This window comes from Parambassis ranga, chromosome 4 (assembly GCF_900634625.1).
Source record: "Parambassis ranga chromosome 4, fParRan2.1, whole genome shotgun sequence".
In the NCBI taxonomy this organism is placed as follows: domain Eukaryota; kingdom Metazoa; phylum Chordata; class Actinopteri; family Ambassidae; genus Parambassis; species Parambassis ranga.
Genome location: NC_041025.1, coordinates 17,119,444 through 17,140,088, shown reverse-complemented (window position 1 = coordinate 17,140,088; position 20,645 = coordinate 17,119,444). Strand labels below are relative to the sequence as shown.

Sequence of the window (20,645 nt, the reverse complement as noted above, 5' to 3'; positions counted from 1 at the left end):
ATGAACCAATTTTGACATTTTTATCAGAATCCTTGAAAACTCTCCTACATAACCTGAAGGTTTGTCCACCTGTCAGGCTGCTCTCAGTGCTGCTGATGAGTGTGCATTGTGAAAGGAAACAGAAGCAGATTGGACATGTGTAAATGAACCTTTCTTTTTTCCTCAGCTTTTATAACACATTCAGGCGCTACTTTCCTCACTATTCAGTGCCACAACGTTTCACCTCCCAGCAGTGCACAACATATGTAGTTTCTAAATTAAGATGATGTCACAGCAGCAGAGCTGCAGTCACATGTTCTCAGTTAAAGGTGAAGAAAGTAGCACAGTGTCTCTGTGGTGGTTACTCTAATGTCTAATGAAATCAGTTCACAGTGGCATTATTGTGCTCGGAGGAATTATTTAAAATGATATTATTTAAATATCAATGTGCACAGTGTTGTCTGACCACAGCCTCCATGCTGTTAAATTCTCTATCATCATCACTTGGCTTTAATAATAAGATCTTCACATTTCATGTTTAAGGTATAACTGAACCCCCTTTCACATAGAAATTGTGTTATAATTCGTTCAGGAAGATTCCTTCTTTATGCCACATTTACTCCTCAGCTGTGGTGAAATCTGCAGGATGATGGACAGATTGTTGTGGTCCTTTTTCCTGCAGACTGGAGTTTCTCCTCCTGCACCAGTTCACCATGTTTTCTCTTTTTTTGCATGGAATCTAACACACTTGGATATGTGGGTGTCTCTTGTGTGTCATCTGCACAAGAGGTAGCTTCATCATCTTTTTTCTTCAACCAGCATAAAGGTATTAACTGCAGTGACTAAGATAGAGAAAGTGACCTTATACCTGCTGAGGGGGATTGATTTATGATATTATACTTATATCATTTTTCATTGTATTGTGACACCCCTTATTAAAGGCTTTTTAAATTATTCACGCAGTCTGGTTCTACAAAGAGAAGTCACTGTTTAGGTATTTGCTATGTGTCTTCAAGACAAATTAGGAGCATGTAGATACTGTAAATATGTATTTTTAACACTTCTCTTAGTGTAAACACGGTAAACCTTAAAAATGGCATCAGAAATATGAAAACCTACCAGCTATGCCAGTGAACCTGTTGTTAACAGTCTTGATGAGGTCTTCAGTGCCGGCTGTCCTCGCTCTTTTGGAAGTCTGCCGTCCTTTCTCTCCAGGTGAAGTGTTGTTGTGAAGCCCTGAGTTGCTGGACAGCTGAGCGAACCGCCCGAGGGCTTTGGAGACACTGGCAGAGCTAAGTCGATCTGCAATCAGTGATTCAGAAAAAAAAAAACACAAAAACAGGTTGAAAATGAGGAATACAGCAAAGAATTCACATACTAAAGCAACAGACATCACATTTATAAGCCCTAGACCTCAGTAGAAATAACGCTTTTTACATCTTAACACTGCGTTTGTAGAGCAGATTTGCTGAGAGGCTGTGACAGTGCATTAGGACAGGGGGTGTTAACGAGGGTGTTTTTGCAATAACATTCAGAATTAGAGAAAATAACAGCCTGAAAAACACTCATTGTAGAAACTAATGTCGTGACATGATGCTGTTGTTTTGTTAGTACTATTGTATATTATGAAGGGACGGTGTTCCACTCAAACTGTGGCTGATGAAACGAGTTTTATTCTCCTCCTGCTCCTGTCAGGCTCGCAAACAAATGCCAAAAAAAAGTGGAAAACAATCACTTGTTAGAGATCACATCTCACCTCCTCATTGTGCTGTGAATCACAACACCCATGCACTGTGTCTTCTTCTGAGCCTCTGCGACTGTTGACTTTTGCCCCGGGTTGTGTAAGCTGTGCTGCCACGGCATGTTAGCTGATAAGGCCGGAGACAATTTCTTATAAAAACAAAGCAATATTTGCAGAACACACTACGTGCCATATGGCCTGCTGCCTTTGTGCTCATCTTATAAATCAGCAGCAGATCAAAACTTCTTTTACTGTGTTTTTTTTTTACAAGATGATTCCAAAAGGAAACTTCTGAAACTCTTTTGAAGGCTTGTGAGCACCCATTAAGATGATGCCTCATCAGAACATTTTCCTCTTTAGATTTCACTTTACCCTTTCCCCCTTAAATCAGATCTGCTGTGTTTAATGTGTGGCTGCAGCTCCATGAAGGGCTGCAAGGTTACCAGGCGTAGGTAGAGCCTTAGCTGACATCATGTTTGAATAACACACTGTTTGCCATTGACGAGCTTCCTGTTGCCTAGGAGATGCAGCTGTCCCTGACAGATAGTTAGCTCTATCAAGGATGTGCTAGTTGACAGTCTAGCCACACTGAACAACGTAAAAGTTAAGTTCTGGCGAGACCCGGAAAGTGTTGTTGTTTTTCAGAGCTTTATTTGCTTTGATTATTTTACGCAATAGATTGTAAAATGGATGGCTGAACCTCCCATGGCATAAGGTCTCTGAAGAGCTGCTTTGAGTCTGTGCAGGATGGTCTGACTGATGCTATGAGCCACAAATAAACAACCTCAAGCCGCATAAATTATAAAATGATTAATCCCTAATGTAGAATAAAATCCATACATGCTTGCATTGATAAATAATCACTGGACATTTGTTACAATTAAAGTGAAGGTGGAACATATGATGTATAGATACTGACAGATATGAATGTGAGGATGTGATCCAGCATAGGATTCTGGCTCTGAGCCCAGCTCTTGGCCTTTTCCAGAGGAAGTTGTCCAGAATGAGCCTCTTCATGTTCCTGGCTCCTCCTCCTCCACCAGGAGCCGGCTGGGATTTGATGGTTCCATCTGGACAAGCTTACTGCCGCTCTGTGCATCTCTCTCCATTCTGCAGTCGAAAGGAAACTGCTCTCCTGCTTCACGTACTGATCTAACACATAGACAACTTGAACTACTGTTTATGAGCAGATTAAGCAGACACGGACTACATCACATCTTTATTAATATGCTACATGAGATTGGGAGGTTGTTTGACCTCCTGTATTTCCATCTGCTTTGTCTCTTTGTCCTCATATTCCTGCCGCTCCTGCAAACACTCATCCCGTCTTTCATTTAAAGTCTTGCTCATGCTGGTCACAAGCCTGCAAATGTCTTCAGAAGACTCCTGATTTCTTGGTTTTATCCATGGGCTCACATGCTGTTCAGAAAAAAGACCAGGGTTCTCAGGACATAAGGCCAACATGTCAGAGCTGCTAGATTAAATGAAAAGAGTGCATGTCTCTTCAAAGGCTGCGACTCTAACTAGGGTCTCAGTCTTTGAAGCACCACTTGACAGAGTGAATATGTAATCATCTTTAGAGCGCATTTATTTCTTTAAGTGCCAGAGTATATGAAAAATTCTTATAATACCTTGCTTTCTTTGTGCATGAACAAATGGGTCTTGTTCTTCTGTTGCCTTGCAGCACGAAGGTTCCTGGTTTGAACCTACAGGCCGGCGGGGCCAGTTTTTCCTTGTTTGTGCCTTTTTTTTTTCCTCCGGTCACTTTAGCATCCTTCCACCCTAGAGACGTGCACGTTAGGTTAACTGGAGACTCCAAATTGGTGTGACTGTTTTTTAGTGTCTGTATGGCCCTGTGATTATCTTGTGACCTATCCAAGGTGAACCCCACCCCTCGGCTGTTGACAGCTGGGATAAGCTCAGTGATAGGCTGAACAATGTGGAAGATTGAGTGGGTTAAGAAAGCGGTGGTGAGGTGATTGTGTTATATTAACTTAGCTTGTAGATGCAATTTCTACTTACATAATATCCCAAATATTGTCTGCCTCCCAATGTTTGTTTTGCTAATATTTGATTTAAGTCTGTAAAGTCTGTGCATCAGTTTTTCCTTCAGCTAAATTGTAAGAGCGTACTTACCTATAATGGGAGTGTGTGTTTCAGTTGAGCATAGTGTTTTATCATTCAGTGCTTCTACTTTTGTTCCTTACACCCCCATAAAACTCCTGCTTTTTAGCAACATACTCCCTAATGATCGTTTAGACGCTGTCTAATGCCAACAGTGATTAGAATATGTAATACTGGAGATACAACTTCACAGTGAGGAGGCTGAATTTGACATTGTGGCTGATTAATGGTTGTTTTTACTTTTCTTTTCTCTTGTTGTTTTTTGGACTAAGCTGCAGCAGCTTGCTGAAATCAAGCAGTTCTTTTCTTCAGTACAAGTTACAAAAATGCTGTTTTGTGCTTGACGGAGTGAAGTATTAGTTGTTCAGCCTCCTTTCAGTTTGTCAAGTTCCCACTCTATTACTTGTCAGTTACCTTGATGAACTATCATCAGCTATAAAGCTGCCTACACACATGGGCATCGCAGCCGTGGGGGATGTAGGGGATGTAACACCCAAACTTTTTCTATAATCACATTTCATCCCCCACAGTTTTTGGAGACGTAACGTAACTAAACAGCCGATGTACACAGAATGATGTCTGTGAAAGGGAATGAACGATCCCACGGAGCAGTAAAGAAGACTCCCTCTCTCTCTCTCTCTGATTGTACACACATACAGGAGACAACACACATAGTTAGTTAGCTTGAGTGACAGACCTTACAGCCAATCACAGCAAACCGGCAAGTTAGCGGGTAAGCTCGAAACATAAATCACTACGCCAACATCTAGGAGGACAAGAGGCAGCTTAGGATCTGGTGTAGATAACGCAATCTGGGAAGGAGCAGGTCTGAAGGTGAGGGCAGTAAATGTCAGAACACTGCATCAGTGAATTAGTGAAGCCACCTGCTGTCATATCTGTGGATAAATAGTTCCTCATCACCACCTCAGCAGCTATGTTGTTGACAAAGTTAGTTAGGGAGATGTATGCTAGTGCAAGTCGGCTATCTTTTTAGCAGTTTCACAATCCTGTGATCTAGCTACGCTCACCACCACTGTTGTTTTTACCATGCAGTATTAAGATGCAGAGGAAAAAAAAATCTTTTTTCAGAATAACTTAATACAGTGAATATGTTTCTTCAACTTACGAATCAGGGGTGTACTGACAAAATGTGGGCGATTTGTAACAATATGAGTGAGTGGCATAAATGGCTTACAGTGTTGATCAGAGGTCAGGCATATTGGAAAGTGTAGATATCTGTAGATAATGCAGTGTGATTCAGAAACACTAAGCTATAACTGTATGCACTGATAGTGATAGCAGAACCTTTAATGTCCTGGTAAAGTCTATATGTCATAAATAAGACATTTAGTTACGTTCAGCTTCAGTCTTGCTCAGATACCCGTACCCGAAACCTCATTCCCCACACTTTCATAAAGCTTGCTACAACCCTGCTTGAGGCCTAACCTGGCTTTTAACATGCTTAGATGGAAGCCATAATCACATGACACTGGTTGCATTTCTTTGTGTAACTTGTATTTTATTACATCATCTGAAGTATTTTGACATGGCTGTAGATCTAAGTGAGTGAGTAGAGCCGGGTCTGTGATTACTTGTAGTCCTTAGCCAACTTCATATGGGATCAAAAATAATTAATAACTATATAAAGAAAGTTTATTTACTTAGGCTCCATAAAATATGTGTGTAACAGACATCACTATGTTCTGTATTGAGAGGTAAAATATCCCTTCAGGCTTGCAATAACGTTGATGAAAATAATGTAAGCTATGACAATAATAAACAGGACATTAACAGTTTTGTTTATATTTTTAATATTAATTAATTAATTATATTAATTGTATTTTAATAATTTTAACATATTAAAATACAATATGTTTTAATACATTCTTTCATTTATTGTTTTTAGTTTATTTTGTTGCGCTTTTATATGTTGTAGTACAACAATCAAGTAAGGATCCTTACGAATACTGAGTCTTTGTAAGGATCACCAAGAAGATTGTTGGTTGGAGAGGTAGAGTCCTGATCTGGTCATTACATCTGGTCACTCCAGATGTACTTTATTCCTAGAGAAGAAGTTCCTAATCCTCTTTAATGTTGCTCTTCTGCATTTAACTGTTGTCAACGTTATGTCTTCTTCACAACCTGACTTGACTTCATTTGTTTCAGAAGCAGTCTTGTTGGATTTGACTCCAGGACTCAACTTGGATTTAACTTCAGGACTAGACTTAGATTTATCTGTAGGACTAGACTTGGATTTATCTCCAGGACCAACCTTGTTGGGTTGATGTCCAGTACTAAACCTGTTTGTTTTATCTTCTGTGCAAGACATGTTGGGTTTATCTTCAGGTCCTACATGCACTAGTGTGTGACATTCCACTCACAGGTTAATTTGCAGAGACGCATTTTATTTTTAACTTGAAATAATCACTTTTTTCTGAACTTATTTGTCCTGGTTAATTTTAATGTTGATATGCACTGCTTTGTGACCTTAAGATAAGAACATTTAAAGGACATAGTTACTTTAAATGTTTGCTTCATTATTATTTTGAAGCAGTTTGTGCATTGTGCAATGCATCTGTTATCAATAAATATTTCAAACATGGCTGGTTTGTGCCTTGTCACTACTTACCAGCTTAACCTGTTAGAATAAAGCAGTTAACTTGACTGATGATTTGTCAGTATCATTTTAGATTAATGTGGCAATTTAGAGTCAAAAACATGTAAGTGCAATTGTCATCAATTAATTGTCAAATTAATCGTTATCGGCTAAATGCCACAATTAATCGTGATTCATTTTTTTGATAATATTACCCAACCCTAGTGTCAGCAGTGTTCTCAAGCCTTTTGACCTTTTCAGAAGAAGATGATGGGGAAGAAGGCTCATAATCTTCTTCCTCATCATCCTCTCTGGGTCTTTTTTTGGAACGATGAGGCAGGGCGTCCTCTTGTCTGTCCTGCTGACACACATCTACCTGTCCAGGCCTGTACCATGTTGAACATCCGTCCATTGGGTTGTCGTCCCTTTGGTCACAATCAGCATCTTCAAATACATCTTTAAGGCTGCTGCTTGTAATGTCAGCAGTGTTCTTGAGCCTTTTGACCTTTTTGCAAGAAGGCTCATAATCTTCTTCCTCATCATCCTCTCTGGGTCTTTTTTTGGATCGATGAGGCAGGGCGTCCTCTTGTCTGTCCTGCTGACACACATCTACCTGTCCAGGCCTGTACCATGTTGAACATCCGTCCATTGGGTTGTCGTCCCTGTGGTCATAATCAGCATCTTCAAACACATCTTTAAGGCTGCTGCTTGTAATATCATCAGTGTTCTCAAGCCTTTTGACCTTTTTGCAAGAAGGCTCATAATCTTCTTCCTCATCATCCTCTCTGGGTCTTTTTTTGGATCGATGAGGCAAGGCGTCCTCTTGTCTGTCCTGCTGACACATATCTTCCTCACGGGGTTCCTCATCAGTATCTGTGCCACTATCAGAACTGTTTCCCAGTTCAACTACATTCAAGTCATTCTGTCTTTGGCCTTCAGGCTGAGGGTCCTCTTCTACAACATCAGGTAGGTTGTAAACATTACTGATGCTGTTGTTCAAGTTGCGGATGTTTACTAACACCTGCTCATGTAGTTGGAGAGCCCTAACCAACAATATAGGATGGATTTCGTCTACCCATACATCACGCATACGGTTCAGTAAGCGTTGCACTTCATTAAGAATTCTTAACGGAGGATGTGGTGCCCCATCTCCTCTATCAAGATATCCATCTATATGATGGTCAGGTTGATCACATGTTCGGACTTCGTCTCCGCGTCCGTCCATTTTTGCTTAAAAAATCCTCAAAAACTTAAGCCTTAATCGTTACGGATCCAAGCAATGGTATGTTGCAGGAGAGCTCCAGCTATAGTCTAGGTTGTGATGTCATAGTGATCACTATGACATCACAACCTGGATCGAAGTGGTGTCATAGTGATGTCATACAAACTCCTTTGAAGTGTCATACAAACTTCTTTGTAGTGGTTTGTTATGGCAACCATCTTGTTTTGAGCTTAACAATAAATCTGTAGCAAAGGATCTGGCACTGCTCCTGTTCCCTGATGGCCAAGTGTGGTGAAGTCATACTTCACCATGCAAAACAGTGAAGGTCACATGAGCTCTATAGAATGAGACTACAGGTGACCAGAACAAACTTACATGATCAATACAATACGGCTGTAATCTCATTGTGTTTCGTGAAATGTCGTTGTGTTTTGACCTTCAGGGCCACTGTACATTTCTGTTTAGCAGTCTCTAGTTTGGCTTTTTGGCAGTCATGCAAACATCAGTCATCATAACGTCAGTGGTTGCCACTGTTGTTTTTACCATGCAGTATTATGATGCAGAGAAAAAAAATATTTTTTCAGAATAACTTAATACAGTGAATATGTTTCTTCAACTTACGAATCAGGGGTGTACTGACAAAATGTGGGTGAATTGTAACAATATGAGTGAGTGGCATAAATGGCTTACAGTGTTGATCAGGGTCAGGCATATTGGAAAGTGTAGATATCTGTAGATAATGCAGTGTGATTCAGAAACACTAAGCTATAACTGTATGCACTGATAGTGATAGCAGAACATTTAATGTCCTGGTAGAGTCTATATGTCATAAATAAGAGAGGTGTGTTCAGCTTCAGTCTTGCTCAGATACCCGCACCCGAAACCTCATCCCCCACACTTTTATACAGCTTGCTACACCCCTGCCTACACACACACACACTTACTGCCAAGCTGTGCATAGAAAGTATGAAATAGATAATCGTGTTTAGTCATGTTTTGTTTCTGCAGTGAATACAAGATCACTGAATACTTCGCTAACCCTAAAAAGAAGACAGAAGAAGCTCCGTAACATTATTCTGACATTTAGGAAAGTCATGGTGCTGATTTATTTGCAGTTTCCTGAAGTGCAGAACACCAACTGTGTCACACAAAGCTGCATCATTTCAGAGGTGTCATTTTGACACATGGGCCTTACATTCAGTGTGTATCCAGAATGTCCTGATCTGGAAGGCAAATGTGACGTAACTGCTGTAATTTTCACATGTGGAGGATATGACCGCGTCATAACTTTGACACAATGCATGTAAGTTGCATGTAATGTATTAGGGTGAAAATAATGAAACCAACCCACAGTTCTCTTGTGAAAAAAGTGAACCCTCAGTGGTCACACATCTCTTGATGCTTACAAAAACTGACTCACTGCTGGCCATATGCTCTCTTTTTTAACGGTTCATGTCTGGTCTTCCATCATCATTGTAAGTGATTAAAATATACACATCTGTATTCAAAATGTAGCTTTGAGAGGCTACAATAGGAGCTGCTGCCAATGGCTCTCAAAGAGAGCTCATTAAAATACATCATAATCATGCTGTTAGGTCGTTTCCTTACCTATAAGAGGAGCTATGATGGATTTACTCCCACAGATCCAGGAGCTTCACTCCAGTGTCTGTCGGTTGGAAAGGAGTATTCAGGTGCCAACACTAGTTTGTTTGTATGTTTTAAAAATGGATTTTTGTATGTCAGCCCTGATTGTGTGTTTGAACTGGTCTTGTTAGTGGGAGGAGGAAAGCTATATGACTCAGTTGAATAAATAGTTCCACATATCCTGGCATTAGTCACTTAAAGAAAAGAGATGGGACTCATCTCCTGGTCTTTTCTCCCCAGTGACTCATTACGTTTGACTGCCCGCACCCACGCAGTCTACAGGTTTCTATGTTTTGAAGTCTTTTCTCTAACTCAAGCCAATCCTTCATTCAGTCAGAGGCATAATGGGCTGTTTAAGTAAAGGATGTGGATAGTTTCCAGGGTATGAGGTTAAAAAATACACCAGGGGCTTATATAAAGGAGACTTCCACCAAACTTCAGAAAGAATACAATTTTAAAGTGTCCCTACAGGATGATACCACATAGGCTGAGGTATTTCCATATTAATGTGTTTGTGCAGGGGCGCCATCTGCTGCTTGAATTTGGCAGCACCTTCTGAAACAGCTGTGTTTTTGTTTGTGAGCTCATTGAAGTGACCCCTCCTAAATAAATAACCCCCCTCCTCCTCCTCAGGCTGAAGAGCTCTTGTATCGCCCTACTTCATTAAATAGATGCAAAGATGCACTCAGACAGTGTGACAAAGAGAATAATGAATATCGGATCTATTGTCTGATTTACCACAAAAGAAGTCATTCTATTTAGATGGTTTTAATCTGTCCCTCAGTTCACATTGATACACCTTTTGCTGGATGTAACTCACAGCTTATTGTGTGCTGGGCTCATGTTGAAGAGGCAGAGTTGTGGTTTCACTGTTTGATTGACAGCTGATGTTAATGATTGCCGACCTGAGGTAGCAAAGAGGAGGATAGCTGCTTGAAGCCTGGGTGAAGCTGTTAAAAATATTCCAGCATGTGATTTGCAGATCCCATGTCTGATTTTTTGGGTTGTAAAACTGAGACTAACATGTGCTGAACTGCATGACACTATTCCTCTGTGAGGTTTATATTTTCTGCCACAGTAAAGAGCTACTCACTGATAAATATCAGGACCTAAAGCTGAGTACTTTATGATCCCTGAATGTCTGACACGGTCCCTTTAATGAGTGACAGCGGTAGTACGGTACATGCATGTATTTACAAAATGCTGCTTATCAGGAGAAATGTTTAGGTACAAGCAGACTTGGGACATTGGTGTATTTTGGATGAATTCACAAGGTTTTGTTTTGGGTAGAGGGAGGATTGGGTCACTGACTGTCTGTGGGTCAGAGATGAAACTGCTTCATCTCTGTTTTTTCCATCAACCCCCTCAGCCCCTCCACTGGGAAAACACTACTAGCTTGAGATGCCAGTAAAAGTTAAATGACATTTCCAGCATTCCTCTTATCTTTTATCTCAAGTGTGCTCTGTTTTTAGACAGAGGGGTAGTGAGGGCAGTGACCAGTATAATTAAAGTCTACCCCTCCTGCAGCCTCTCTCCATGCACCATGCATGCAGCATAGCTCTGGCATGCGTCGACACTTGCAGAGCTGTGACCACTGGTAAATGTTTGTGCAGTGATGAGCTGAGGAAGGAAACAGATGTAAACCGGTGCCTGTTGCCATTTTACTTCAGCGTGAAGGGAGGGCTGGGCACAGCTAGCTCACCCATGGCACGAGCTAACAACGCTATAATTCAGGCCTGGCCATATTTAGGCAGAGCTCAGTGCTATGTAAACAGAGCTTACTGCTGAGGGGAGGGCTCACTTCTGCACTCATGTCCATGTCCATCAACAGGGCTTACAGATAGCTCCTTTAGAGAAAGGTAATGAGGATTCTCAAACTGTGAAGTAAAAGTGGATCTGAAGAGTCTCTGGGAGTGGATGCATCATTTACGGGTTGAAGAGGTCCAGTGAGGAATGCTACTGCTCTGAGATGGACGAGTGGGACGACCTGTCACATCAGATCAGCTTAAGAAGTCAGTTTTGATAAACTCCTTACACGGCAGGCAGCATGAGTGAGGCCCTCTGGCAAAGTACCGGGAATGCTGGTTCCTTTCCAGTTAGCAGCACTCAGCCCATCAAGCTGAAGCCTAAGTCACCGTCAGCCTCTCCCTACGGATCACCCAGGATGTCACCCTGCGACTCCCCCCATCACTCACCGCTGCTGTACCGCAAGCTCCTCATGAACCGCAGCATCGCTCTGCAGCGACGCTTCACTCTGGCATACACACCCAGGTAGTGTTAATAATTAGAGGCCTTTGGCACAGAGGTTATGTGGTTATGAGTTATCGGACTTTGTTTAAAGCACTCGACATGGATAAGATAATGTGCAAGGTGGGATTCAGAGGTCATCTCCAACATCTATTTTGGGCCTGCTAAACTCAAATGACTAGTGTGTTTGTTTGTGGAGCCGTAATAGGTCGCGAGGCATGTTTCACTATTACAGAAGCTGCTTTTTGACGTCATCAAAAAGAGTGTCATGAGTTGGCTGTAGCAAAAAAAAAAGCCCCATTGTCTGATGTGAAGGTAACTGAGGGAAATCAGGGTTTTCTTGACGTCAGGACCGGTGTCATCTGAATGGACCTTGTTGTTCTTGCAGTGAAAGAGAGTGTCTTGTTTTGTGCCTTAGGTGTTAAACAGGCCTGGCACAGGTCAAGAAGTAACGAGAAAGGATCCTGAACCAGCCTCTTCTGTCTGACCTGAGGTTTCTGTTCAACAGACAAAAAGAGATCAGCGACAGCTCGGCGCAATAAAACGCCTTCATTTCTTCACCCATTCATGACTGCAAAACAGGCAGCTATTTACGTCAGCAGAGATGGAGCTGATTAAATTATTTCAGGTTTTGACAAAGCCATGACAAAGTCATCATGTCAGTTTTGGATGATGCAAAGATATCATGCAGTTATTATAATGTAAATATAGATATCAGAAATGTAGTCATCTGATTTTTAAAGAGCAATGAGGTGTGTGGGTGCAAGAAAGGCAGTGACGTAGGAAATAGATTTTCCAAGTACACAGCCATGACCTGCAGGTCAGCTGAGGAAACTCTTGAGAAAGCTGCACAGAAACAAAATGAAACCGAAGTTCTCATTTTTCTCTGAGTCATGAAGTTCTTGTAAAAACACGTCTGAACTGAATCATGTATATAATGGATGAGCTTGGGTCTTGAGGGAACAGAGGTGGCTGCTCCCATAGCTTTGTCAACAGGTTTGTCCCGTACTCCGGTCTTTTGATCTATTAGTATGGTTGGTATAATGATGTGGCTGCATGCTGCAGTGTTGTTTCTTCCTGTGGTCTTATTTTAACCCCTTGTTAAAACACAAGTGTAGACTTTGATGCCTCTCATCACATTGTCACACAGCATTTTTTCTGTGAAACCTATGAGAGTTCAGTCTTCACTGTAGTAAAAAGTAAAGTTGAAGCAATATAATTACTAATTTTGGAAATTTGAATTTGTCAGAAAAGAACAGTAGTGGACATATTTTGTACAGGCATTTGAAAATGATCCCATCCTGTGTATGATCTGCCAGTTGGGGTGGGGTGGGAGAGAATGGCAAAAACACCTTGTTGAAGATGGAAGAAGTTGGTGTCATGACCTCCTATTTTTTCCATCAACCGAACCAAAAAGCAACTAGAAGGAAAAAAAAAGAGAAGGTCCAAAACTGGAGAAAGTGTTGGGTTGATGCTTCTATCTGCCATTAGACAATATGCTTATTTATTCAAATGACCATATTTGTCATTTTGAGTCAAGTAATTAATTATGGCATTATTGGTGAGGAAGCGTTCCTAGTACATGACCAAGACATGATCACACTCTAAATCTATATAATGGACATCAAACTGAACTGAACATCAATTGAACTTAACCCTTTGCTGCACCCATCATCAGTTATTATGGCATCATTGTGCTGCCTCCCCTCTAAACCCCTCCAAGATATGAACAATCAATACATGTGGATCAGACTTGCAAGAAATCTAAATATGTTGATAGCTGTATATTAAATAGTACTACTTTTAGACCTTCTCATGCTAAATGTGAGAAAACTAGTTGTATGTGATATTTTTTCATTCAGCACCCCATAGTGCCGCACTACATTTACAAGATAATCATCTGTGTCTACACAGCAACATCTTTTTAACTTGCGGCTTTTTTTTTTTATATTGTTTAAGGAAGTGGTTGTGGTTTTTTTGTTGTTGCCGGGCAACTAGTGTCCTTCCGTGTAAAACTACAGTAATAAAAATAACTTTACTGGTAATTCTTTCAATAGTGGTATATATTTATATCTCAATAAAATAAAGATGTCTGATAATACCTGCAAAGACTTTATTTTCCGCAGGTGATTTTAGCAGCTTTGTATTAGTATCAAGATCTCACTGCCGTCTCCTTCAGGTTCAAGCGTTGGTGCTGGAAATCTATTGACGACTTACAGACGCAGGATGTGTGCGTGTAACTGGTGTAATCTCACCTCTGAGTCAATGGTCTATTGGCTGAAACACTATCCTTTTTTTATGTTTGACTTATTACCTATATATAATGTGTGAAAAATTAATGAGCTTAGAGAAGTTGTGAAATTTATCTCACTCCTCATCTACTACTTATATCTCAGGCAGACTGCTTTGTAGTTATGATTTGTATCCACATGTCATATACAGAAGTTCAGTGTTTCCACAAGAAGGAAATCTTTACAGACAATATTCATAATTCTGTGCTAGTCTTACTTAAGATGACAGCGTATGTACACATACAGGACATTTGCTTCAGGGTGCTTGGATGAACCACATCAGCAAAGCCCATATTGCATGAATATGTAGCAGCCGGAGAGGGATCAAAATTATAAGCAGGCAGTCCTTTCCTAACAAAGTACTGCTGTTGCCTTCAAAAAACTGAAAACGAAGAAACACATGCCTTTCGTTTCCCTCTCAACCCCCACCCCCACCTCCCTTTGCCTCCCTGCCCAGCACCAACTCTAACAATATCCTCTATGTAGCTGTGGGGTATCTGAAGGAGGGTATCAGGTCAGGCGGCGCGTTGATCTCACATGTCAGTGAAGGCAGCGCCAGACACAAAAACGCCTGCCAGCCAGGCAGTGGATTCACATCCCTCTTTGGCAAGTTGGGACACACCAAAATATTCTTCTTTGACAAAACGTGGGAACATTTTCACTTTCAGGAGACTTAGTGAGAGTTGCTTGCTGCGCTGCTGTGGCTTGAACATCTGCAAGTGTGGATCAGCCTGTAACTTGAAAGTGTTCCTCTCAGTGCTGGATACAAAAACAGTCTGATCACATGGTGGGCTCTCCTCGGCTCCCACAGTGACCTCAGGGGACTCCGCAAACGCTCACACTGCCAGAGGGAGAGGTCAACCCCTGCTGACGCTAGCCTGCAGTGTCACTGCTCCCAGCAACAACTCAGCCCTTCCCCTTTCTTTTGCGCAGGGTGAGTGAGTACAGTAAGTGGCAGAGAAGTAACAGAGATAATAACAATCTACACGCTTCTTTTTTTCTGGGCATTCTCATATCTGGCTTTGGTTTGGTTACAAACCAGTGAGAGAAGAGACAAGTCTGGAAATCCCTTCAGTGCAGCTGAGTTTTCAGTTGCAACAGCTGCATTTCTGCTTCTTTCTTCTGGAGGCTAGTTGAATATCAGACTCCTGCCACAGCCTTGTTGAGGCTTGCCTGTAACCTCAGTGGAAGAACTCTGCAACATTCCTCAATGGTTTTTTCCTGCTTCTCGAGGCACTGAAGATCAATCAGATCTCTTCTGTCTGATCTGATTATATCAATTGTTTTTTACCTTTTACCTGGAATCATCCTGTCTTTTGGACTGTTGCAGTACAAAACCTCATGGAGCCAGTACAGAAGTGCCCAGTGGTTCATGGAGCAAGCATCCTGGAATTGTGAAGTTCAAGATTTGTCACAAGAGGCTCTGGTCAGATGTGCAACTTATTTTCATTACAGACCAAAGTGTTCCATTGGAGTCAGGAGCTTAAGCGACAATGAGCAAAGAACACCGATTGGCAAGGAAAGGGGTGCAGACTGGTTTCGGAAACAGTCGGAGACACTCGTGTTTGGGGTATGTTTCTGTGTCTTTATTGATGAAAGGGAGTGTTTGTGGCTGCTGCTGAGCACTGCTGCACACATGGCTCACATAACTGAAACTAAGGTTTGTTTGGTTTCATTAGGTTGGATGTAGTTTAGTTTGGGAGTTTTGACATTAACATTGTTTTAAAGGTTGTTTATCATGTGGCTTTGAGCAAGGGGCCTAATATAAAGACCCAGTGAGAAAGTGTATTATTTACTGTATTGTTCAGTTAGCTGTATGCTTACATGGTGTTGATGATATAATTCTGAGCTGCACTTGTGTCTGTTTACTGGCATTTTACCCAACAATCTTTCAAGAGGAAGCAAGTTTTGTTTGTGGCCTGTTTCATTCAATAGACTTCCTGTTTCTGCTTCCAGGGGTATTTATCAGCACGTTGACCCTGACACAGATGTTGCTGGCTGAACTCTGAAAAGAAAGCTCAGATACAACGTTTACATTTTTGTACGTGCATGCGCTTCAGTTTCAGTTTGTTTCTCAGCAGAGGGGAGCTGTTTTGAATGGATCGCTGCTGATGTCACAATCTGAGGAGCTGACTCACATTATCCTGATGATAATCAGACACTGCCTCCTGTGGGTTGCGAGTTTCTCGCACATGTTCTCATCGTGTACGTGTGTGTACATTCCACTGCGCTGTGGTTTGCGTGTGCGTTCATGCCTGCTCCTGTCCTCACTCACTGGTAAACATGAAACCAGCCTGGGATAAGTGGGTGCCGCCCAGCTCTCCACACACTCTGCTGCAGGGTCAGTAGTTGAGTCATGCCACATCCAAGCACGACCACAAACATGTACCACACCTTCATCGCCATCACCCACAGCAACGGCCACCCTGATAAAAGAACAGGAAGCTAACAATAATAACATCTAATGTCTGTACCGCCCTAGGAATGTTAGACTGTGTATGTTTGCATCATGTTTGCAGTAGAAATACAGACAGTACAGAATATACTGTATATAAAGGGGAATAAGTCTGGATTTGTCACAGTAAAGTGATATTTCTGGTTGGAGTAATGTTTCACTGGGTCCGTGTTGAGGATATTATTGATGGAAGCAGAGTAAGGTTAGTTTGGACTGTGCTCAACCTGAAAGCTGCCAAAAAAGGAAACAGATAAGGCGAAATAGAGCTTAATATACCCATAAACTGTGGCTGACTGACTCACTAAGAGGGCAAACAGATGTGGTGTTTTGTTATTGGAAAATTATAAGGTTATTGATCATTAAACCCCCACAGTAATGTAATTCATAAACTGGTCGGCATCTTGCAAAAATCATGTGCTCAGGATGACAGACGTTTGCTTGTGACATTCCCAGCTGCACGCTGCAGTCTTCCATGAAATAAGTCTGTAGATTTTCTTGACTTTCTGGAAATAGCTGTTGCTGTTGTATATTTTTGTGTTGTTTGAGCACTACAACCTAAGTGACATCTGTTCCATTATAGAAAAAGCAGAAATCTGTCATATTCAGCAGCACTACAAGCTCCAGGAAAACATGAATATATTTTGGCGGATAATCTTTCCCTTTAACGGAGACCTACAACAGATGTGTACTTTGGTACATGTGAAGTCAGTGGATGTGTTGTTGCACATCATAGAACATATACACAATTATCCATATAAGCTGTTGTGGGCTGATTGTTGTATATAATGATAAAGTTTTTGGTGTCTGCGTCCCAGCTGCAGATTCTGTCGTGTCAACTGTAGTGATAACTAAGTCATAGTCAACCACAACCAGTCAACCTATTGCGTAAACCTTTTTGTTTCTTAAAGGAAGCAGCTTTTGGTTGTTGGTTGCTCTGCAGAGACTTCTGCACTGTGTGAAATGTTAATCTTATCTGCAACTCTTCCTTAACACATGCAGCCTGATTTGAATTGTATTGTTTTATGATCACTTCCATAAATCCATAAATGCTCTTTATTTATTTAGTTAACTTTGAGACTGATGTCTCAGCTTATCACCCAGTGCTCTCCCAGTAAGAGACTTGTTTCTGACCAGTGAAACCACAGCAGAGCTGGAGAGAGGACCTGGGTTTGTGGGTGGTTGGGTGGGTGGGGCAACAATAACACAACAGACCCCCAAAATAAAACCCCTGAGCCTGGAATAGTTCCCCAGCCCAGCCAGCCTGGCTGCACACAACACGTGAAAGTGACACGTGTTTCTCATTTCTTGTGTAGACACACACAAACACACACCCTGCAACCTGCCATAACCACCCATCCCAAAAATCCATATTTATTGTTCCACCAGAGAGTAGCTGTAGGTACTTTGAGGTCATGTTGCCAAACTAGGTGATGTGTTTTTACCCGCTTTGGAAAAAGCAGCCAGGAGAGGATTTGTGTTTAGCTCTTTGTGCTGAGGTGTGTGTTTGGGGTTTAATGCTGGAAAGGGAGTAGTTTTATTTTGTTAATGTTATTTTCTTATGTTTGAAAGGTTTTTTGAGCCAAATAAAGGCGATAAAGAGTGATCATGATAGTGACTCTTCCTTTGTCGGCTGTAGTATCTGATCTTCTTCTCTTGTATTGTTTTTGTGTGTCAGTCACTTCCCTTTCAGTGTGTGAAGATTTTTGACAAAGAGCGACCTCTGCTGGACAGAATTAGCTACACTTGTGGAGTTTTGTTCCTGCCACACATTTAGTCACTGTGGGCTCATTGTTTATTGCTACATCCTGCACCTCTATGGAAACAACACAATCATGGCTATAAGTAAAGTGAAGTCAGGGCTATAATATAATGCCAAAAACTGTTAAAATAGGGGAAAAAGTTCAATTTACTTTATTTGTTTTCCACTCTGCTTTGCACAGCACTAACTTTGTAAAAGCACCTCACCCTAGGCACCATACAAGTCTACCAAACAGTTCTGGTTTAAAACCACCACGGTGCACCTTTTTTTTTTGCACAAATATGTTGTCTCCTTTCTGCTCTGCACGGTGCTCTGACGCTTGTCTTATGACTTCTTAGTATGACATCACAGAATTTATTTTTGTACAAACTTTCATTTTAATTGAGACCTGTAAAAGTACGCTGTGTTGTTAAAATATCCCTATCTCAATCCTATTTTTTTCCCCTAGATGAAACTGTCCTTAGATCCCATTGATGGATTTTAGGAGCACTACTCTCTATGCTACAACATTGCACATACAGTCTGTGTGTATTGTTAAAGGTGTGTGACATGAGTCTTGCAGGGAAGATTGAATGTGAGTGAAATAATGTGAATAAAGCTACAGACTGATGGCTGCATTTATCCTTCTGTGCTTTGACTGCAGTTGAAGTTAAAGCTCCTCCTGGCCTGTCATGGTCTCTGCTCTCCACTCAGTGGAGATTTCTGCACAAGATGGTGCAAGACTCAGTGCTGCTCTTTCTATGGGTCTTTTATCATTTCACAGGAAAGTTAGTAAAGTAAAGAATTACCCAAACATCCCATCTCCTTTAATAGACAAATCTAATTTACAACACGAGGAGACTCTCAGCCACTCCTCATTATTGCACAGAAAAAAAGCTTTAAGTTTCTGTGCAGACTGGTGTGGCTGTTAGTGCAAATGTACATTAACCAGAGGAAGTGATGTAAACAAAAGGCATAGTCGGTCTTTGAAGAAAGTCTATCATGTCCCTGGATGTCCATGAGGCATGTTGCCTTAAATCAACGCTTGTTTTCACTGAGAAGCTGCAACAGAAAGTTCATTAATACAGTGACTGACTGTGGTCTATAAGCTCTATCAAATGAATGAATAAGTGTCACCATCAGACTGATTGATACCTACACCTCTCTCTGAAATACTTCATCAGAATAAGCTTGACACATGCAAACACTTTCTCACACACACACACACACAGTCATAACACTCCTCCCTCGCAGCTTATTCTCATTAGCAGAGGTAATGCTGTCATAGGAGCCAGCAGCCAGCTGGGCCATAGAAGTCATTTGGCTGGTGGATTTGGTTACACAGCGGCCTCACAAACACCTCATTCTCCGGAAATCTCCACCCCAGCATCTGTTTTGAGGGCCAACATGTTTCACAAGCACGTGGCCCAAGGTAGGAGGAGATCTTTGGTGAGAGGAGAAAGAGGAGGTTCAAACTACAAATATCTAAGCATGATTCCTGAAAGAGCGGCAGGAATGAGCTTTATTTTTGCCTTTTAGCTGTGTGAACTTTCTTCCATTCAATATAAATTGGGATCTATAGGAGAATGGTGAACCTATAATAACAGTCTTTTAAGTTAAATTCTTGCAAGCAGTTTTATTTGAGATTCACGGTGCCTGGTTACGCTCCTGCAGAACAAACAATGGACAGCTGCTGCTGCTGTGTGTGTGTGTCCAGAAGCAAAGATTCAGAGCATTACTAGACAGGAGGCAGGTGACTAGACTTTGGTGGTCCAGAGTGATACACTGTGCAGGCTCCCTCAATGTCGGGAAAGCATCGTCTCATATTCTGCAGAAGCATTGCAGCCTTTGGAACATTAACACACGTATGTGTTGTATGGGTTTGGTGAAAGGCGTGTTAGTGCTGTCGACAGTGTTTGTCATTTTCACCAGGAAAACTTCAGTGGCCATAAAACTATGAATGGAATGGTTGGTGTTTGTGTGTCTGTGCACTTCCCAGTGATCATGTGAATAAAATCATCTGGATCAAGTATGCCACTGCAGGAAGGAGTCGTTGTCATCATGGCAGCCAAGAAAATGGCGGTGAAGCTTGTTGCAGATGGAATAAGTGGGATAAGTCCTGTAATGTGTGGTCGGTAAATATATTTCACACTCTCTGAAATTACATGACCGCAGGAGGCCGGCTGGTATATAAACACTATTTCTGAAGATGATCGTTGGGTCTTTTTTTACCTTTAATTGATAGGTCAGTGGAGAGAGAAAGGAAATACGAAAGGCAGAGAGAGAGAGGGGGATGACAGTGCATTGAACCTGGAGGCCTGTAGTTTATGGAGCGTCCACTCTAAATGGTGAGCTGTCTAATCACTGTTCTATTTAGAAATAAATAGATTGCGGACTGGACATTTGAGGATATTGATGGGTTTTTTATGCTGTGTCCAAGCAATCATACGTCATGCAGTTTGCAACATGTGGTGCTGTGATTAAGGGCTACGCTGAAAAAATTCAGGATTCCAGCCAAGCTGCTTTTCCTCTGCTGTTTCTGTTTGTGATGTTAAGAGGCAGGACGTGTGGTTATCCTAAAACTCAAGAAAAACCACCAAGAAAAGTG

General features: G+C 41.5%; 1 protein-coding gene across 12 annotated transcripts in view; it reads left to right on the top strand.

Annotated features, from left to right (window-relative positions):
- Positions 1-20,645, top strand: part of pde4cb (phosphodiesterase 4C, cAMP-specific b) — a 76,571-nt gene that overhangs the window by 26,259 nt on the left and 29,667 nt on the right. For 4 of the 12 annotated variants that reach the window (XM_028404651.1, XM_028404644.1, XM_028404647.1 and 1 more), the window contains exon 1: positions 11,127-11,577. The exons of 6 other annotated variants lie outside the window; for them this stretch is intronic. In XM_028404651.1, coding sequence (XP_028260452.1) covers positions 11,354-11,577 — 224 coding nt within the window. In that variant the 5' untranslated portion in view covers positions 11,127-11,353. Of the gene's footprint in view, positions 1-11,126; positions 11,578-12,527; positions 12,550-14,649; positions 15,415-20,645 lie in introns of those variants that run through there. 2 more of the 12 variants (XM_028404655.1, XM_028404653.1) reach the window with 2 other exon arrangements.